Source organism: Stenella coeruleoalba (assembly GCF_951394435.1).
Source record: "Stenella coeruleoalba genome assembly, chromosome: 6".
Classification (NCBI taxonomy): Eukaryota; Metazoa; Chordata; class Mammalia; order Artiodactyla; family Delphinidae; genus Stenella; species Stenella coeruleoalba.
Genome location: NC_137151.1, coordinates 61,486,195 through 61,506,213, shown reverse-complemented (window position 1 = coordinate 61,506,213; position 20,019 = coordinate 61,486,195). Strand labels below are relative to the sequence as shown.

At 38.5% G+C, this 20,019-nt stretch overlaps 1 protein-coding gene across 2 annotated transcripts in view; it reads left to right on the top strand.

The window, feature by feature from the left end:
• The window catches only part of SLC38A11 (solute carrier family 38 member 11), a 74,122-nt gene extending 54,433 nt beyond the window's left edge, over positions 1–19,689 (top strand). Inside the window, exons 12-13 of one of the 2 annotated variants that reach the window (XM_079924289.1) lie at positions 10,525–10,602; positions 19,603–19,617. In XM_079924289.1, the coding sequence (XP_079780415.1) occupies positions 10,525–10,557 (33 nt within the window). In that variant the 3' untranslated portion in view covers positions 10,558–10,602; positions 19,603–19,617. Of the gene's footprint in view, positions 1–10,524; positions 10,603–19,602 lie in introns of both variants that reach the window. The other variant, XM_079924288.1, reaches the window with a different exon arrangement.
• The last annotated feature ends 330 nt before the right edge of the window (positions 19,690–20,019 follow it).

Below are 20,019 nucleotides of genomic sequence, written 5' to 3'. Positions count from 1 at the left end.
TAATTTCTCACCTTTTCATCTGTATTTCAATCAAGTTGACAATCCATAGTACTGTTTTAATTGTTGTCAAATAATGAGAAAATATCACAAACAGAGAATACACACCTGACGTATCTGTAAAAATCACAGGCCAAAAAAAAATATTCCCGCAGGAAGTGTAAAGGGATAGTTTCACAGCAGTTTGAATACAGACGTGGTGAAAGCTGAGTTGTCATGTGACTAATAGTAAGAAAGGCCTCTTGAAAGCAAAGGAAGCTGCCCCTTAGCCGGCAGGGCCGTGCTTGGGCTTTGTGTGGTAGCATTCGCTTCAACAAAACATCATCCGGGTCACTAAATTAATTTAAATTCTATTGGCTGTATAGCTTTTCTGTATTTCATTTGTAGAGTTGTTTTTTTTATAGTTGGTTAAGAATCATAAGGTGATTTGTGTCCATTTTTAGATCAATACATGTTTTGGTAAAATGCTTATAAAAATACTTTCATTCCGTACTGAGGGAATGTAAGAAATTTTTGCAGCAGTCCTTCTCTACGTTACTCAGGACTGAGAAACACTGACCTACATAGTTGTTAGATAAAGTCATGAGAGAGATTTCCAAGGGTGTACAAAGAAAAGTACGTCAAGGATAACGTAATTTAGTACTTAACCTTCTATTATCTTGTACTCTTGCTATTGCTTCAGATACATTAACCTTGATTCAAGTAGGTGAAAAGCTCCGGGTAAGAACTGAGTGCTGCATTAATGCCTAATATATATTTGTTCTGGTTTTGTGTGTGTGTTTTCCAAATCAACTGCAGAACAAGACTACCTTGGGCCCAGTTATTAGCTGCAAGGATTACCACTTTCAAATTATGATAGAATAAATGTTACAAACACATCTGTTTCACAGGAATACTTACATTTATTTTGCCAGTGTGCATAACTTTGAGAACCACCCCCATCAATTTAATGAGATTTCCACTGAAACTCATTCCTTCCCTGCTACTTCTTGCCCTTAACAAAACAACTTGAATATTTAATCCAGTTTTTGAAGTTGTCACTACATTTGACCTTATAAAGTTCTTCTTAGTTTTAAAGAGGAGGGGAGGGAATAGTATATTTATACTATTATATTATAATAATTATATATATTAATATATATTATATAATAATAATAATATATATCTAATAATATACTACTATATTATTATACTAATGCAAACATCTAGCAATACATTTCCTTTAAGGATATAGATTGGATGGCATCTGTATAACTTACAAATCGGGTCGTTATGCATGTCACTTATAATTGGTTCTTTAACCGCAACCCAAATATCAGAACAGGTAGACTGCTTTGCCTCTGACCAGCCCCAATGGTGTCAAGCAATAATTGTTGACTCTTGTCTTTCCTAAAAGAACTCTGAAATCCAGGTTATTGAAGTAGGAAAATCCCAACTAGTCCTTTGCTGGAGTCATACTGCACACATCTACTTAATTAGATGAGCGATAAAAAGATAAATGTATTGGATAGCAGCAGGCCTCCTTCTGGTTGATCTGTGGCAGTCTTCTCAGGGAAGTGGTACTAGTCCATTTTTTAGTATAGCTGGCCGCTGACAGGACCAGGCGTTGTCAGGTATTCTCAAGCATGGACCAACCAATGACCATGAGGTAAGGTACCCATAAATGCTTAACTGACTTTAATGGAGGTAATAATTAGCTACACCAATCAGATAACCTCCTTGAAGAATTTGTAATTATTCTAAAAAGAGTATAAAGGACTTGCCCAGATTACAGAGTAGACACGCAGAGTGGACAAGAGGCACCATGACCTAGAGAACACATAGACTGGAAGACAAAGAAAACAGTACAGTCATTCTCTAGAGCAGTGGTTCACAAAGTTCAACACGTGTCAGAATCATTGGTGGGCTTGTCGAAATGCAGATTGCTGGGGCCCACATGCGGAGTTTCTGGTTCGGTGCTCTGGGATGAAGCCTGAGAATTTGCATTTGTTCAAAATTCCCAGGTGATGCGGTTGCTGTTGATTCAAAGGTCACATTTGAATAAGGATGGAGGTTGGACATAATAGAGATGCCAGATGGGGCCGTGTGTTTAGAGGCTGGGCAGGGCGTAGAATGCCAGGTTGGAGGTCAGGAAGAAACTGAGAGTGGAGACAGAAGGGAGAGCTCTTGTCAGAGAGTAACTGTACTTATCCTTCATCTCTTTGAAAAATCCTTTGGCGAAGCTTACAGAGAGGAGAGGAGAGACCAAGACAGCGAGATTAGGGAAGAGTAATGACAAGGGAGGGGAGGAGAGTTAACAAAGAAGAAAACAGAGATTATGGTCTAAAGTCAACACAGCTGCAGTGGTTAAGCTACAAACCTGGTTTGGAACCTACAGGCATTCAGGGAAGATTGCATGAGCTTCATAGCTCTTATGAGAAGGAAGAAAATATACCAGTTCCTCAAAAGTACAGCAAGTTTTCCTAGGACTAAACTCAGTAAAATGTCTTACTTGGAAAAAAAATCTTATTTGGAACATGAGTAAAATTGGGTTATACTCATAATAACATCATGCTGATAAAGAATTCATGTGGCTATCTTTATAGGACATTTCAATAGTCATTTTCTAATATTTGCTCATTGAAAATGAAGATTATGAATAAATTTAGCTTTGGAATTTTTATTATATTTTTCACTTATAGCAATATGCTAAATGTCTCATTTTAAAAAAAAAAGGCACATACAGATTTAATCTGTCCTTCACTCCTAACACCTACCTGATTCTGGTCCTTACCAACTCACACCCAGACTAATGCCACAGCCTCTTACCTGAGCATTCTGCCTTCAGGCTCTCCTCCCTTCAAGATGATTTGTGTATCACTCCAAGGATCATCTTATTAAACTGATGCTTTGATAACACCAAACGCTTGCTCAGAAGCTTTTCATGAATCTCTTGTGCTTATAGGATAAAGTACAAACTCCGTGGCCTGTATTCAAACTTTTTATAGAATGGCCTCAATATATCTCGCCTCATCTCCCATGACTGCAGGAAGGAGCCCTTTTTTCTGACATAACTAAAGCACTGTTTTACACTAAAATTGCTTTCTGCCCCTTTTGCCATTGCCCTTGAATTCTTGCCATCCTCTCATCTGAAGTATCCAAACCTTCCTTTCCCACCCTCATCAAATTCTATCAGTCCTCCAATCTTCTCCCTGTGCCATCCCTGACAACTCTAGCTGCAGGTTAATTTTCCTCCTTTGGAATTCTGTAATTCTTATGTTATATGAAGAAACCATGTCCTGCCAACCGGACTAAAAGTTCCTTGAGGACAGTGTGTTTTAAAGCCTCTTTTTACTCTTAATAGTCCATGGCATGGTACCTTGAATGTACTAAACACTTAAGTATTTGAAGTGAGATTGGTAGTATAGAAGGAAAATGGCTGATTGTACATATAGCCATACATATTCTTTTAATAGGATTTTTCTATCTATAATGATTGTCATTCAGTAAAGTAGCAAGTTAATGTGATACAGTCATTCATCCAACAAGGTGGTTTAGATAATTGAGTTTCTCGTTTTGCTTTATTAAGCATCGACCCTTCAGAGAATTTATTTAGAATATTCTTTTTTTTTTACATATAAGCACATACGTTTATTCTTAATTTTAATAATATTAAAGACACAATTTACAAATAATAATAGAGTATTCAGTACTGTATCATAAGTTCTTTATAGCCAATTGAATATTACAGGGTGCTTCGGTTGGTTGATGCTGAACTCTCATATCTGTAAGCAACCTATGATTGTAGTTCAACCATGATTTGACAAATGGAGTTCCATTCCAATTCACTCATTTCCCAATAAATTTATTGTCACTAAATCTGAAATGTGATCTACTATTAATCTATTTTTATCCTCATATAAACTATACTCATTAAATTGAAATTTCTTTCAATTTTAGCACTACATTATTTCAGAACCTCATCACCTGTCAGTGAAGTGAGTGACTATTGTGTTGAATTGCATAATAGTTTTCAAATACTGGAAGAATATTTCCTTAATGTTCTATGCTATTCATAATGTGATGGCCATAGACACACCACACTTTTAGTTTAATCTGCATTTTTTACATTTTTCTCAATTATTTTCTTAAGTTTAGACTATTTGGAATATTCTTAAAAGGTCTCTTCAAGTGCGTACCAATCAGCACATAGTTTTTCACTTGTTTTGACTGCTAAATAAAAATTTACTTGTCTCTTTTTTTTTTTTAATGCTGTTCGCAGACCTCTCACCGCTGTGGCCTCTCCCGTGCGTTGCGGAGCACAGGCTCCGGACGCGCAGGCTCAGCGGCCATAGCTGACGGGCTCAGCCGCTCGGCAGCATGTGGGATCCTCCCGCACCAGGGTACGAACCCGTGTCCCCTGCATCGGCAGGTGGACTCTCAACCACTGCACCACCAGGGAAGCCCTCATCTCTTTTGTAATTACAAGTTCTTTGAGACCTAAGACCATGTCGTATTTAGTTCTATTTTTTGCCAGTGTATGCTCATATATCTTAGTAATTTGAGTTGCTTGGGTAAACATTTAATGACTTGAATTTACCTAATTCCGATGTATTTAACTAAAATTTATAATTTACCAGGAAAACTTACCTTAATTCCTTCATTTAATATTATTCCTAAAGAAATAGTCAAAACCTTAAAGCAAAATGTGTTTATGGTTCAGATACAATTACCACCTTGTTTAATCTCATCTGACAGCTCAGTAATTTGATAGAGCACAAAAAAGAAGAGGTGGTTTAGGAACATGCAGGCAACAATTTAAGAAAAACACCCCAGACAACAAATGAGTTTGCAGTTTAAAATGTGAAAGACTGAAAACTTTTATTTCCAAGGCACAGTGTATTATCTTTTAATTTTGTGTTGCCAGAGGACAACAAGGCCAGTTCCAGAAAAATAAATCCAGTCCAGGCTTCTTACAGTCACGTCTCTCTCAGAACAGTATTGTTCCTTAAATCTTTAGGTTCTGGGAGAAAAAAGTAGTAAAGCGTCTTCTAAGACAGAGGAAAAATTATTGTACCCGAGAATGGCAGCCTTTAGGTGACTTCTGACTTTTCCTACACCACTTTGCATTCTTATAAAGTCCTAAAAAGAATTTTCTAAGTTATACCGGTTTTTTTTGGTTTTGTTTTTTACATCTTTATTGGAGTATAATTGCTTTACAATGGTGTGTTAGTTTCTGCTTTATAACAAAGTGAATCAGTTATACATATACATATGTTCCCATATTTCTTCCCTCTTGCGTCTCCCTCCCTCCCACCCTCCCTATCCCACCCCTCCAGGCGGTCACAAATCTAGAAACAATAAATGCTGGAGAGGGTGTGGAGAAAAGGGAACACTCTTGCACTGCTGGTGGGAATGTGAATTGGTACAGCCACTATGGAGAACAGTATGGAGTTTCCTTAAAAAACTACAAATAGAACTAACATACGACCCAGCAATCCCACTAAGTTATACCTTTTAACTGTTGCTTCTCCACGTGCAAGACATAGACAAACTGGAAGTTGAGTGATGCGACCTTGGGTTTTAATGTGCTTTATGTTTCAAAGCATTTCAAAATGAATTTAGATTTGTTTAAAAAGCTGAAAGAATAGACAGGGAAGGAAATCAACATTAAATATTTAGAAAAACTTTGGGTTTTGTAGAAGTGGCTAGTTGATTGCACAAACACAGCGGGAGATGCTCCCTATTCTAGAAGACAATCTGACCCTTCAAAATAGACATTTTAAACAAGAGATTAAGAAATTTTAAAATATTAGCTTGAGGTAGAAATTTGTCTCGGAAACAGATGATTTTAAATGTGTAACCTAAATGCCAGCTGAGGACTCCTCGCCCCCAAGTGAATTGGTTAAACTTGATCTTAAACCCCATTCCACACTCAGGAGCCTACTCCATAATTCTGGTAAATTAGCCTGGTTTACATTCTCACGCTTCTCTATGCCACCATAAAGCAGGGTTCTTTTGCGCTGTACCTGAAAAACTCCACGATACTCCAGATGCAAAACACACAGTCCCTGCATCATTTTCCATAAAAATCTATTCACATCATGCATTGTGTATTTGTTGTGTTGTTGTTGTGCCTTTTGAAGATTTAGAGTGCTTAGGAGGAAGGGTCACACCCTGGGGCATGGCCTTCGACCAGTCTTTAGGCTTCACCTCCTAAACATCTCTACTCTTCATTTTTCATCTCCTTCAGATTAACAAGCAAATATTTCCCTGTGACTTTCTCAGCGAGGTCCCAGAACCTCCAGGCCTCTAGAAGACCCCTATTCCACTTTACCCCATACCTTGTCATTGTATTTTTTTGACACAAATGCCATTCTCTTCCTAAGAAGAATTCAGGTGGAAGCTGTCAGCACATCCATATTTTTCCATTTCCTGACATATAGGTACTCTGTCATTTATATTCTGAATTGCACTTCTGGACTTCACTCTCCTTAAAAAGAGAAACAAGGGACTTCCCTGACAGTCTAGTAGTTAAGACTCAGGGTTCCCAATACAGGGGACACGGGTTCTGTCCCTGGTCAGGGAACTAAGATCCCGCATGCTGCATGGCGTGGCTAAAAAAAAAGAGAAACGAGAAGACTTCTGCTTGCATAAAGTTAAAACTCAGTTCATGGCGTTAAATAGGAGCGGTTCCATCCAAATGGGTAACACAAGGTTGACCAGCTCCCGCTGTGGTTTCCCAACACAGTGAACCCTCATGGCTTAAAGCTGTGCTCCCACAAGCCCCTCTTGTGTATCTCCAGCCATTGTAGTTTCTCACCTCAACATCTGTACTATTCTCCAAACAACCGCTGTGTGTCTGCCTACTTCCTTTGCATGCCAGATAAAACTGGCCTTTCAGAATTAGATTACTGCAGGCCCAGCTGTAGTAGGTGGATAATCATCTGCTTTATAAGTGAGGAGAATATGAAAAGTCCCTCTACTCATTTTCTCAAATATCTTGTGTAAATGATGCCATGGTATCTGACATATTGTTGATTGCTCTGCATTATTTAAAATAGAGACATCCCTTAACACGGGGGCATTAATTAGGGGATCCAGATTGACAATTAGGAAGTGTAACTCTAAGAGGATGAGAATGCTGCCTCCCCACTTCTGTCCGTCTCCCTAAATTCTAGTAGCACTTAAGATTTTGCCCAAATGCCTCCTCCTCTGAAAGTTCCCCCCAGCCATTTCCAGCAGACCATAACTTTTCTTTTCTTTTTTTTAAAATAATGAATGTGGGGAATTCCCTGGCAGTCCAGTGGTTAAGACTCAGCAGTTTCACTGCTGTGGGCCTGGGTTCCATCCCTTTTCGGGGAACTAAGATCCCACAAGCTGCATGGCACGGCCAAAAAAATAAATACATAAATAAAATAAAATAATGAGTTTTTATTTCTCTCACAGTTTAAAAAATGTAAACATTCTGTAATTCAGCCACAGCCTTTATTTCCAGATGACTTCTTCATTGGGCCTCAGTTCCTTTTAAATAACAGACTCTTGTTCCAGAAGCCAGTTAGCTTTTCATCATGTTTTCTGTCTAGACAACATCCAAAGACAAATCCCAAAGGGGCAAGTATATGTACCCAGTAGTCACGTACAGTCTGAAGTAAGTTCATCATGAACGCTGGGGCCTTGGTGCCAACAACAACCCCACGACCAAGGGCAGCGGTAAGCCCAGCCACCAGCCAGACCATGACTTTTCTTCTGCAAGACAACGGGTATATGTCTGACAATTAATAGAAGGAACAACCTAGTGTAAATAAGAACTTTCTAACAATTAGAGGCAACGGATGTCAGCATGGGCTACCCTGGAACTTAGTGAGCCTTCTGGGCCTGGAACAACTTAGAAGCTGGACAGACAATTGCCCACAGCGTGGTAGGGGCAGTTCACGTGCTGGATAAAAACTGAACTTGATCTTTAAGGTCTCCCCAAATGCTCAGCTTCTAGGTACAGCTTTGTGTCCTCTAATAAAATAAAATACAGAGTTCTTATGGAATTCCTTCATCACTTATTTTTGCACACCTTTTTTTTTCTAAATAAATATTAAACAGCTTAAAACCAGTGGTCCTTCATATTTTTTTCAGTGCTTAGACTGCCTTGCACAGAATTAGTGATCAGAAAAATTTATGGATTGAACCATGAAAGCTGGTTTTGAAGGGAGGTTAAGAAAGGGAAGGGAAAACAACCTTGAGAGAATAAAGCAGACATGAAGCAGCATCACCAAGCACCAAACGTCTAGGGATTAGGTCCCACTGAAGAATAAGAGCTCACAGGGAGTTAGAGGGATCCTTCAACAGCTTCCTTTGTTCTACCATCGGGTCTGCACAGGAGTTACTGCTGCCACTGCTAACCAGCATGTGAGACCAGTTCTCATTCTCTTCTTGTCATCATTCCTGATTTTCTACTTACGGGAAAGATATTTGCAGGAGACACTAAAAGAACTGTTTAATAATTGTGTCAAATAGATCCATAAATTCTTTAATTTCCCTCTATGATTGGAGGAAATTCTCTAAAAGCAGAATAGAACCCAATTACAGACAAGATAAAGACAAATGCATCAAACCCATGATTGGGTTCACAAATGTGCAGCATCTATTGGTGATTAAGAGCTGGGAGGTGGTTATACTGCCTTACCCTGGAAAGTAGGGTCTGTGGACCCTCAGCATTGGTATCGCTCCGGGAGCTCTTTAAAAATGCAGAATCTCAGGCTCCACCCCAAACCTAATGAACCAGAATCTGCGTTATAACAAGAGCCCCAAGTTGTTCCTGTTCAAGTTTGAAAAGCACCAGTGTGCAAGTGGCCGTGTCCGTCGGGAAGGAGGCTTATCAAAATCAGCTAGGAATCTTAGTTAAATAGGAAACCACCTCCTGGAGAGTCTATTATGCCTATGTTAGGGCTTCTGTTACTGATGAGAATGTGTGATAACATATTTCTGGGAATTGGGGTAGGAAAAATAACTGTAAATCACTCATTTATGGCAATAACAATTAAGTCCACTTCTGTTTATTGTGTTTTTTGGGGGAACAATCATACATTTAAAAAATGATTTTTTCCAACATTGTCTAATATTGAACACACTAGCCATATATTTTCGTGAGCTCATAATAGCAATTTTTTGGTAACTGTAGTAGAAACAATGTTACAAATTAGGAAAGCTTAAGACATCCTGTTGATTTCTGCTTTGTATGTGAAGAGCCCTAATGAATGTCAGAAAGTTTTTAGCATGGAAATGTGCTTTCAGTTTATGATTATATCTGTCATAAACAAAGCGGGGGTGGAGAGTAGAAATAAGTAGGAATATCTTGGCAATAAATGTTTAAAGACTAAGCATAGTATTTATATTTGAATGCATAAAGAGGACAACCTAATAGATTAATGGATGGAAGTCACCAACAGTACTCTTTCTGTTGCTTCTAGATTAAGTAGTTGATTAAACAAAATATTCACGGTCATAGACATGCTCTTTAATTAGGCTGAAGAGCAGCCTAAAATACATTTTACTTTAATGAAGATGAACATGTAATTACTTTGTTAACATTAAAAACTTAATGAAAGGAGTATGCTCTATGTGGAACTAAGCAATAACTGAGTCATACAATTTAATTTAAATTTAGCGAGGGTCTGGTATCCAGAGAAGGGAGAGTATTCCTCATTCTAACGTCAGGAACTCTTGGGCTTCCCTGGTGGCGCAGTGGTTGGGAATCCGCCTGCCAATGCAGGGGACATGGGTTCAAGCCCTGTCTGGGAAGATCCCACATGCCGCGGAGCAACGAAGCCCGTGCGCCACAACTACTGAAGCCCGCGTGCCTACAGCCCACAAGCCGCAGCTGGAGAAAGCCCGCGCGCAGCAACGGGGACACAATGCAGCCAAAAATAAATAAATATAATAAATAAAAAATTTTCTTAAAAAAGAAGTCTTGACTATGAGGGTGAGCCACAAGAAGTCGTATCTAGGAGACTGGGTTTCCTCAGCCACAGGTGTGACAGGGCTTGAGATCTTAGTCCAAAGTTAGAAAGATGAATCTCAACTTTGTCCTTATTCTCATAAACAAGTGATTTAACCTTTCTGATCCTCACTTTCCTCACCTGTAAAATGAAGAAATCATAGTATCCTAGGTTTCCATGAGAGCTTTTCCTGTATTTATTGACAATTTGAATTACTGTGTACTGTATTACACATACTTATTTTCTCCCATTGGAGTTTTTGCTTTTCTTCTTGATGAATTAATGATATCATGCCTTTATGAATAAGGTACTAACTTAAAAAATTTTGTTATTGATCATTTTACCTGATGAAACTTTTTTATTTTATATAGGCAAATATATATATTTTAAGATTTTTCAATAGTTTTTGTAAAAGTTGTTTTTCCACTTAAGGATATAGATGGTCCCCGACTTACACTGGTTCTGACTTACAATTTCTTGATTTTATGATTATGCAAAAGCAATACGGATTCAGTAGAAACTGTACTTTGAATTGTGAACTGTGATCTTTTCTCAGGCCAGACATACGTGGTACGATCCTCTCTGGTGATGCGGGGAGTGGCAGCAGCTCCAAGTCGGCCATGAGACCAGGAGGGTAAACAATGATACACTTAAAAGCATTCTGTACCCATACAAGCATTCTGTTTTTCACTTTCAGTGCAGTATTCCGTAAATTACATGAGATATTCAACACTTTATTATAAAATAGGCTTTGTGTTAGATGATTTTGCCCAACTGGAGGCTAATGTTAATGTTCTGAGCATGTTGAAGGTAGGCTAGACTCAGCTATGATGTTCAGTGGTGTATTAAATGCATTTCAAATTATACTATTTACAACTTCTGATGGGTTTATCAGAAGATGGGTTTAACCCCATCATAAGTTAAGGAAGGGTTTAACCCCATCATAAGTTGAAGAAGATCTGTAGATAATACTTTACACCAGTATTCTAGTTTTGAATTAATTACAGTTCACTCACGTCTTTTATTTTTATTATAAAGTGCACATTGTAAATTAAAATGGAATGACATAGCACAAAGGGAAAATTAAAATCATCACACTGTTAATATTTTGGTTCACTACCATCCAGCCATTTTTCTATGTTATATTTTCTCCAAAGTTGGGACAATGCTATTGTGATATAATAAGAAATATATATTTGGTCTCGGCCTCCAGTTTCTGACACAGAGCTCCTAAAACTGTAATTTCCTAAGTGATAGGGTGCTAGAAGCATCTTTTGTCCTAATAGTTGGTCTTTGACTCAGATTCCTGACACCAGAGTTTTTAAGACCCTTGGAATCTTTAGAAAGATGAGTGTCTTTTTGTATGCTAATGAAAGGACTGGTGGCTAGGGGCCCCTAGATAGCTTCAGGTTGGGGGTTGGTCACCAGAAAGACAAAAGGTTGAACTTTTATTGCCACCTTCAACCTGTGGGAAGGGGAGAGGGACTGTAGTAGAGTTAATCACCAACAGTCAATTATTTAATCAACCATTCTTTTTTTTTTTTTAAATATATTTATTTATTTAAAATTTTTGGCTGCGTTGGGTCTTTGTTGCTGCACACCGGCTTTCTCTAGTTGCGGTGAGCGGGGGCTACTCTTTGCTGTGGTGCGTGGGCTTCTCATTGCAGTGGCTTCTCTTGCTGCGGAGCATGGGCTCTAGGCGCACGGGCTTCAGTAGTTGTGGCACATGTGCTTAGTTGCTCCGTGGCATGTGCGGTTCTTCCCTGACCAGGGCTCGAGGCCGTGTGCCCTGCGTTGGCAGGCGGACTCTTAACCACTGCGCCACCAGGGAAGTCCCTCAACCATTCTTAAAACACAATAATTTGACTGTACATCCCCACAGTGATATGCTTTGAAAACAAAAGGAACATTAATAAAACCCCACACTACTTTATATTTTATTGTTGGTATTTGTGGTAGTGTAGGCATTGTTATTCCAAGGCTATTACATGGATATTGTGGCTGGATGCAAATGAGAAATTATAGCGGTGCCCTTAAAAATCAGGATTTTGGACATAGGATGCAGATATAACATCAATAAAATTCTGTAAAATTCCTGCAGTCCTAAAATTGAATTGAAAATATCTGTGTGAATTCAAAAAGTATTTTATCTTAAAAGAATTAACTTATTTTCTAGCTCTGACCACTGCAAAGGGCTAGAAAGAATGACCAGTGCATAACATATTGAGCACAGCAATACCAAAACTGTGTTCTCCAAGTACCTTCCCAATAAAAGGAACCAAGGCTCTTTGAAGAAATGGCTCAATGCAGAAGTGGAACAGAAAATGTGCAAAATAAAAATGGATGACCAAAAACAAAGAAGCAGAACTATCAAAAAAACAAGGAAGTCAGCTTGCAGAGCTTTGCTTCCACTGGTCGAAGACAGGATGATATGAGCATCAATCAGGATAATAATAGCAGTGGTTTAAAATAACTCCTTTATTATTATAAAATATTGGCTATATTCCCTGTTTTGTACAATATACCCTTGTAGCTTACTTTATACATAATAGTTTGTACCTCTTTGGGAACTAGTTTTTTTGAGTATTAAGAAAAAAATGTATGAGCTTGTAATCTTTTGGTCTTTGTGAAAGAAATTTTATCTGTACCCAACTTAAAGAATAGTTAGTATAAGATGATAGAGTTAGCTCCTGGAACTCAAATAATATTTATTAGTAATACTTTATTTTCCTGTTTGCAAAAATAAAACGGAAGTGAAAATATTATCAAGTATTTTTTTCTTAGCTTTCTATTATCTTTTTAATGTGACAGATGTAGTTGGCTAGAATACAGACAAAGCCAGCTTATCCTCTAATCATGTAGAAGACTTATCATTATTATCTGCTGAGAGGTTTTTTTTCATAAATATAGTTTGCCAGTATGCAAATGTGACTAAAAGACATACAGTTTCCAGATGGGACACTCAAATTAAGGCACAAATAAAAAGTCTCTCCTCAATGGGTGCCCTCAGACACTTGCTTTGGACAAATTTCTGGGTGATCACAAGGCAGGATACTCCCCCCAACACCACACACGGAAGATCACCGTCTTTTTCTTTTTTCACTTTTCTTCCCAGTAATACTCAACCCTGGTGATGTCCACAGGAACACAGCACCCTCAGAATGCATAACTTACACAACTCATTTAGGATCACAGAATCATAAACGAAAACATTTGAGAAGGCTCTGAGTCTCTATTACAGTGTGAGAAAATTTCAGAATACAAATGATATAGTGTTGAGGTAATTTGCAAGTATACAGTCTCACATTCCTCAATAAACTTGGCACTGGTTTAAAGCTTTAAATAATCTGTTCTTGGATGGCTTCACTTTTATTCCCCTTAGATGCAGCTGGCCCCTCCTTTGGCCTTGACCCAGGGTCACTGTCCTTTCTTGCTAGACTTTACCATCATCCCAGGCCTCCTCTGAGTTTTACTTCTACTGATTTCCTAGACCCTTAGAGAACCAGGCTCCTTTCCAGTCTGGGGCCCAAGTCAAGCTTTCTGCACTCACATGAAAACTGTTCTGGTAGCTCCAAACGTGAGCTGAGAATTTTCTGCCCAACCTTCCTCTGGAGTCTGGGCAATGACAGTTTCCCTGAGCTAAACATCCTCCCATAATCAATATGTTCTGAGTTTCCTCTTAATTGTTTTACTTTTTTTTTCCTCCCTCCTTCCTATGCTTCCAATTTTTAAAGAACTTAATTATTATTCACTCCTGATCACATACACCTAAGGCATCCCCACCACCACCCTCCACACCAAATTCTAACGGCAGTTTCTATGAAAATGCCCAGGCTCTAAATGCATCCCTGGACTTGTGAACTCTACCTCACAGTTGAATGCTTTGGCCCAGCAAAACATGGAGAATCACATTTCCCAACTTAAATGCAGACTTATGGCAGAATATGGCTGTCACCACATGTAGCACACATCCCTAGGGATCATTCAGATTCCCTGGATCCTCTCTGCAAGAACTGACCTTGAGCTGTTGGAGCCCCTTCTGCCCTTGTTCTTTGTACAGAGAAGCAGAAGTTCCTGAAAGGCACTGCATTCCTGGGAAAACCTATAGCCAAGTACTGACTTGTGTGGGAGTTTGACAGACCATTCTTTGCCTCAGAGTGGGACAAATCTAACATGTAATTTATGATCCAGAGTACCCTGTGGAATCTGAGACTCAGAAATCACGGGCAATTTCTCTCTCGCTTGTCTTGTTCCCCCTTTTCAGTCCTGCTTCCTCCACTTCCTTACCTGCTTCTCCCAGGAGCACTTCCTTAATAAATGTCAAATATTAATACATGAATCCTCATCTCAAGGTCAGCTTCTAGAGAGTTCAAACTGAGTCCACGCCATAAACATGCCAACATTTAATTACAATCCCCCGAATTCTGTAAAACTGGTCATCCCGGGATTACCAAAATTTGAGAGGAAAAAGTTTGTACCTCCTTTCTAGTCCCCCCCCCGCAAAATCTAGGGAATAAATTATCCCCTCCTAGGGAATTCCCAGGCGGTCCAGTGGTTAGGATGCTGCACTTTCATTGCCGAGGGCACAGGTTCAATCCCTGGTGGGGGAACTAAGATCCTGCAAGCCATGTGGCACAACCAAAAAAAAAAAAAAGAAAAGAAAAAAACAATTATCCCCTGCTAATTTTTTATATTGTATTAGTTTCTTGGGTATTGGCTTTTTAAAAATCTAGTGTTCAATTTCCATATTCTTGAGAATCAAAGTTTACCTATGTGGGGTTTTTTTTAGTAAAAGTTAAACAGAAAAGGGATGGATTTAGTTTATCCATATAGTAACCTGAATACAATCTCTTGCCCTATATCTTTGCTCCCAAATATTTTGGATTATTTTCCTTTATAACACATGGTTCAGAAATGTGATCAGCTCCAGAAACCACTTCAAACAATTGATCTGGTTTATAAGTCAAACCCTAACACATTTCCAAGTTTATTAGGTAATACTTAAACCATGTAACCATACATATAAAAGTTCATAATTTGAATTTTTTCACTTAATATCATATCTTTACTTTTTTATGTTACAAATACATTTTTAAATGCATGAAAATCTTATCAATGAACACACATTTTTATGGTGGATAAATTCACCTTAATTTTATTTTTTCCAATTTTTCTCTATTATGAATATAATACAATATAAACATTTTTTAAACTGTGTGTAAAAAATCTGGAAGGAAATACATCAAAATATTATATTTATGTTAGGATGTTTTTCTTTTTTTCTGCTTGTCTATATTTTTGAGATAATTATCATGGGAATATTTTATTTTCATAATGATAAATGTTAAATACAAATGGACAATAAAATCAAAGAAAATAGAAATGTTTAAAAAACAAAACTTCCTAAAATATGTAAGCTCACATAATTTTTATAGATTTTTAAAGACATCTGCTACACGTTAACCCATGAAGAAAAAGTTCTAGATCACGGTTGTTTCTATTGAAAATCACAAGCTATGCTTCCTCCACCTAGAAGATTGCTTAATATTAGAGCACAATTCATATTTGCTAAATAAATGATATTTTATGGTAAAAAAATAGATTTTATTTAGCTTTGTGTTCATTAACTGATTAAGCAAGATATTTCACGAGTATCACTATTATTTGAGGCAGGGTTTTTGGTGCTTATATAACATGTAGAGATTCAGAATTCATATTCACCTGTAAAAACGCTTAATCAAAAAAAGAACATCTACTTACATAAGCAGGTTGAACATTAAGCAAGATGCAAGAATTTAATATTTGTCTTCCCTAAATGCAAAGTAATTATTTGTGTCTGAGGTGTACACTTATTGGTAATCTGGCTATCATTTTATATATTTAGTCACTGCTTTTCATATCACAGTTCTAAGGAAAGCTTTTAGTCTAGAAAGTGCTTTATATACTGTTGAGTACCTTCAACTTCCATTTCAGAGTCCTCATATTTCAAATGTGAACTTGTCTTAATCAGTTGGAAAGAATGTAGAGATTTATGGAGCTAATTTAAGAAATAGAGCACTTCTACTGAGAAAAGAGTTTTCTCATATCAACACTAGATTAAAAAATGACTCAGTTTGATATAAGAATTTCAGTCATTTATAGGAGAGTTTCTACAATGATTTTTCCCTTAAATTTGTTTCAAATAAATTAAATGTGACATCTCTATATCAACACTCAAAAGGCATTAAAGCATCTAAAATAGTAAAATATCACCAAACTTTATCTCCCACCCAATTTTCACTCAATAATCGCTGTCATAGCATTTCTTTTTTCCAGCTGTTCTGTCTGCCAAGATCAAAACCATAGCAAGAATGGGCATAATTCTTAGTAACAGAAATTAGACATGAGATAAAGCTTTGTAGAACAAACAACCAAAAAAAAAAAAAAAGAAAAGAAAAGAAAAAGATGATTAACATGAGACAGCTAGGCTACCATAGCAAGAGGCTCTGGATAGTCTGTCTCAGGGGGTCTGAACAACAGAATAACTGTCAGTGTTTAGTGGACCCATCTGGATTCAGGCTGAACTGTGTCATTTCCTGAAGACCTTTCCAGTAGCATGAGCTTGTGGTTATTCATGGAGGAAACTCTTTTGTGTCATCTACAAAATTTGATCTCTACAGCTTTAGCTTTATGGAAAAAGTGAGACAAACTTATTTTCCAGGCAATGATTTAAGAAGGAAAAATATTTATGAAGTACTAGATCGTGATGTCTTGCAATTCAAGGTGCAATAAAAAGTGTTTTCTTCACCTAAGAGGTATTTTCATCGATTCAGATAAAAATATATAAATAGCTATATACACGTGTACATTAATGAAGTATCTGAAGTTAATATTTTAAGAGCACATGTAATGTATTAATGATGTCTTGCATGAACTCAAAGCAAGAAAAGTCAGTGTGAACGACGTTTGAATTGAAAAAAAGGCAGGCTGAAACGTCCTCGATAATTATTTTGGCTGAATAAAGTCTGAAGCAATGAAAGAGGTTTCAAAGTTCTTTTACAGAACCCACTGGGCTCAATATAATTCGTAAGCAGTGAAGTATTGGGAAGAATCATGGCAACTTATTTAGATTAAAATATAACAACTAGGGCTTCCCTGGTGGCACAGTGGTTGAGAATCTGCCTGCCAATGCAGGGGACACGGGTTCGAGCCCTGGTCTGGGAAGATCCCACATGCCGCGGAGCAACTGGGCCCGTGAGCCACAATTACTGAGCCTGCGCGTCTGGAGCCTGTGCTCCGCAACAAGAGAGGCCGCGATAGTGAGAGACCCGCGCACCGCGATGAAGAGTGGCCCCCGCTTGCCACAACTAGAGAAAGCCCTCGCACGGAAACAAAGACCCAACACAGCCAAAATAAATAAATAAAAAGCAAACTGTCAACAAGTAAAAATAAATAAACACTATTAAAAAAAAAGATTCATTTAAAGGTGGATTATTTAAAAAAATATATATATATATAACAACTAGTAAAACATTATTCTAGTTGTATTCATCATGCAGAGCCCACCCTCTCCAACTTTGTGAAGCAATTAGAAACAAAACCAAAAACTTTTCTATAGTTATTCTAGTAATTTTGATCAGCTATAACTAATGTATAAGAACATCAATTTTTATCTAAGATATTTTGTCATGCCCTTTATTTATCAGCTAGTAAATATTCCATATATTTACATATCAATTAATCTTCTTCCTTAGTTCTCAGAAATGTGAATGCCAAAGGCAGCACCAAGCTTTTCACACTGTCCCTTATTTGTTAATCACACATATGACACACCTAAGATATTTTGCTAGTGAAGGGCAGCACTTAGGTTGGAATCCTGGCATGGTTCATTGCCACAGGGCTGAAATGTAGAGTACCCTGGGGACCAAGCGCTTCTCCAGCATGTTAAGGCCCTCTGTAGCATTCGTTTAGCTTTCGCTGTTTGTTCAGTATAAGCAAGTAGATAAGCAAATAGTGAATTTAGCTCATACTTGTCCTTCGCCCGTTTTCTTTGCCCTAAACCCCTCTCTACTACTTAGAGATTCACCTCAGTTTCCTCTTCCAACTCTAGTCTGAGGAGTGCCCTTTGTTGCCCTGGCTGCCCACCAAATTTACCCAGAAAAGGCCAAAACAAATAGCACCACTGACAGACATTACAAAATGTCCGTCACTTTGCCAGGAGCTCCAGCAGACTCACAAGCCCCCAGGGGGGTTCCAGGGACTGAGTTCAGTCTAACATACAAATCTCCAGACTTTCTGGAGCTCTCTGCTCCCTATGGATCAATGCTCTTCTCATAGGCAGGAGGTGACGATGATTTCAGTATGATTTTTCTGAGCTTGCCCATGGCCTCTGAGTATAAGAGGTAAAGACAATGTCCCTTCAAGAGGAGACAGGTTGGTAAATAAATGGCTACCCAATCACACCAGGAAAGCAACAGAACTCCAAACTATGCCTGTCCACTAAAAACCCATGGTATAATATTTTTTTTTTTTTTTTTTTTTTTTTGGTACGTGGGCCTCTCACTGCTGTGGCCTCTCCCGTTGCGGAGCACAGGCTCCGGACGCGCAGGCTCAGCGGCCATAGCTCACGGGCCCAGCCGCTCTGCGGCATGTGGGATCTTCCCGGACCGGGGCACGAACCCGTGTCCCCTGCATCGGCAGGCGGACTCTCAACCACTGCGCCACGAGGGAAGCCCTATAATATTTTTAAGTAATGTAGAACTTTACTAACAATGGAAAACCACTGGAGGGCTTTGAGAAGAGGAGATGTATTTTTTTGTTTTTTTTAAGGCATTTCTTTTTTAAAATTTATTTATTTTATTTATTTATTTTTGGCTGTGTTGGGTCTTCGTTGCTGCACGCAGGCTTTCTCTAGTTGCGGCAAGGGGGTGGATCTACCCTTCGTTGTGGTGTGGGGGCTTCTCATTGCGGTGGCTTCTCTTGTTGCAAAGGACGGGCTCTAGGCACGCGCAGCCTTCAGTAGTTGCAGCACGCAGGCTCAGTAGTTGTGGCTCGCAGTCTCAGTAGTTGTGGCTCACAGGCTTAGTTGCTCTGCAGCATGTGGGATCTTCTCAGACCAGAGATTGAACCCGTGTCCCCTGCGTTGGCAGGTGGATTCTCAACCACTGTGCCACCAGGGGAGCCCCAGGAGACATGTTTTTAAAAGGTTATTCTGGCTGCTCTGCAGAATAAACTGAAGAGGACACGTATGGAAGTGAGGAGATGAGTCCAGAGTCCACAGTAGTGGAGAGGGAAGAGAAGATGGTGGCTTGGTTTAAGGCACTGGCACATGGGCGATGTCTATAAGGAAACAGTGCTCCAGTTTAGAAGAGTTTATCTGAGGACCCTCTTTGTGGCAATAATCACACAGCAGAACTTATCACAAAGGTCACTTGTAGTACCCCAAAATACAACTGTCACCTCTATGTAACAGTGTGCCTATTAGCTAACCTGTCTATTCTTCAACTTCCTCTTACATAACATGGGCTAATAGGTTGCCTATGAGTTTATCTTGAGAATTAAAAGCATTAATACCTATAAAGCTCTTAGAACAATTTTGTACATAATACAAATAAATACAGCTATTATTATTAACTTTCTACTTTCTGTATTACAGAATGACAAATGGGAGGGCATAAGTCAAAGTCTTTCAGTAACTGTAATATAAAGAGAAGGACAAAAAGACAACCTTGCTTTACCCCACTGGTAAGTATTATCTAATCTATGACAAGCTAATCCTTCCTACTCACTGACTCTGGTTTTGCAGCACTACAAATGTCTCTATTGAATAGAATTCAGTCTAGCTCACAGCTGATTCCTGCCCTCAGGACCAAAACACAGGAGTCTTTAAAAGACACAAGCAAGATTTTGTTATCCTAACAGGGTCTTCATTACAGGGAAACGTTAGGGTATTTCATCCCTTCTCTGGTTGCATCCTAAAAAATCTCTGACAGTGTCATGTCTCTTCCATGGTTCCAGCTCTTGCTATTAGCACCCTCACCCTTTGCCCAATGATCACTGGTCCAGCTCTCAT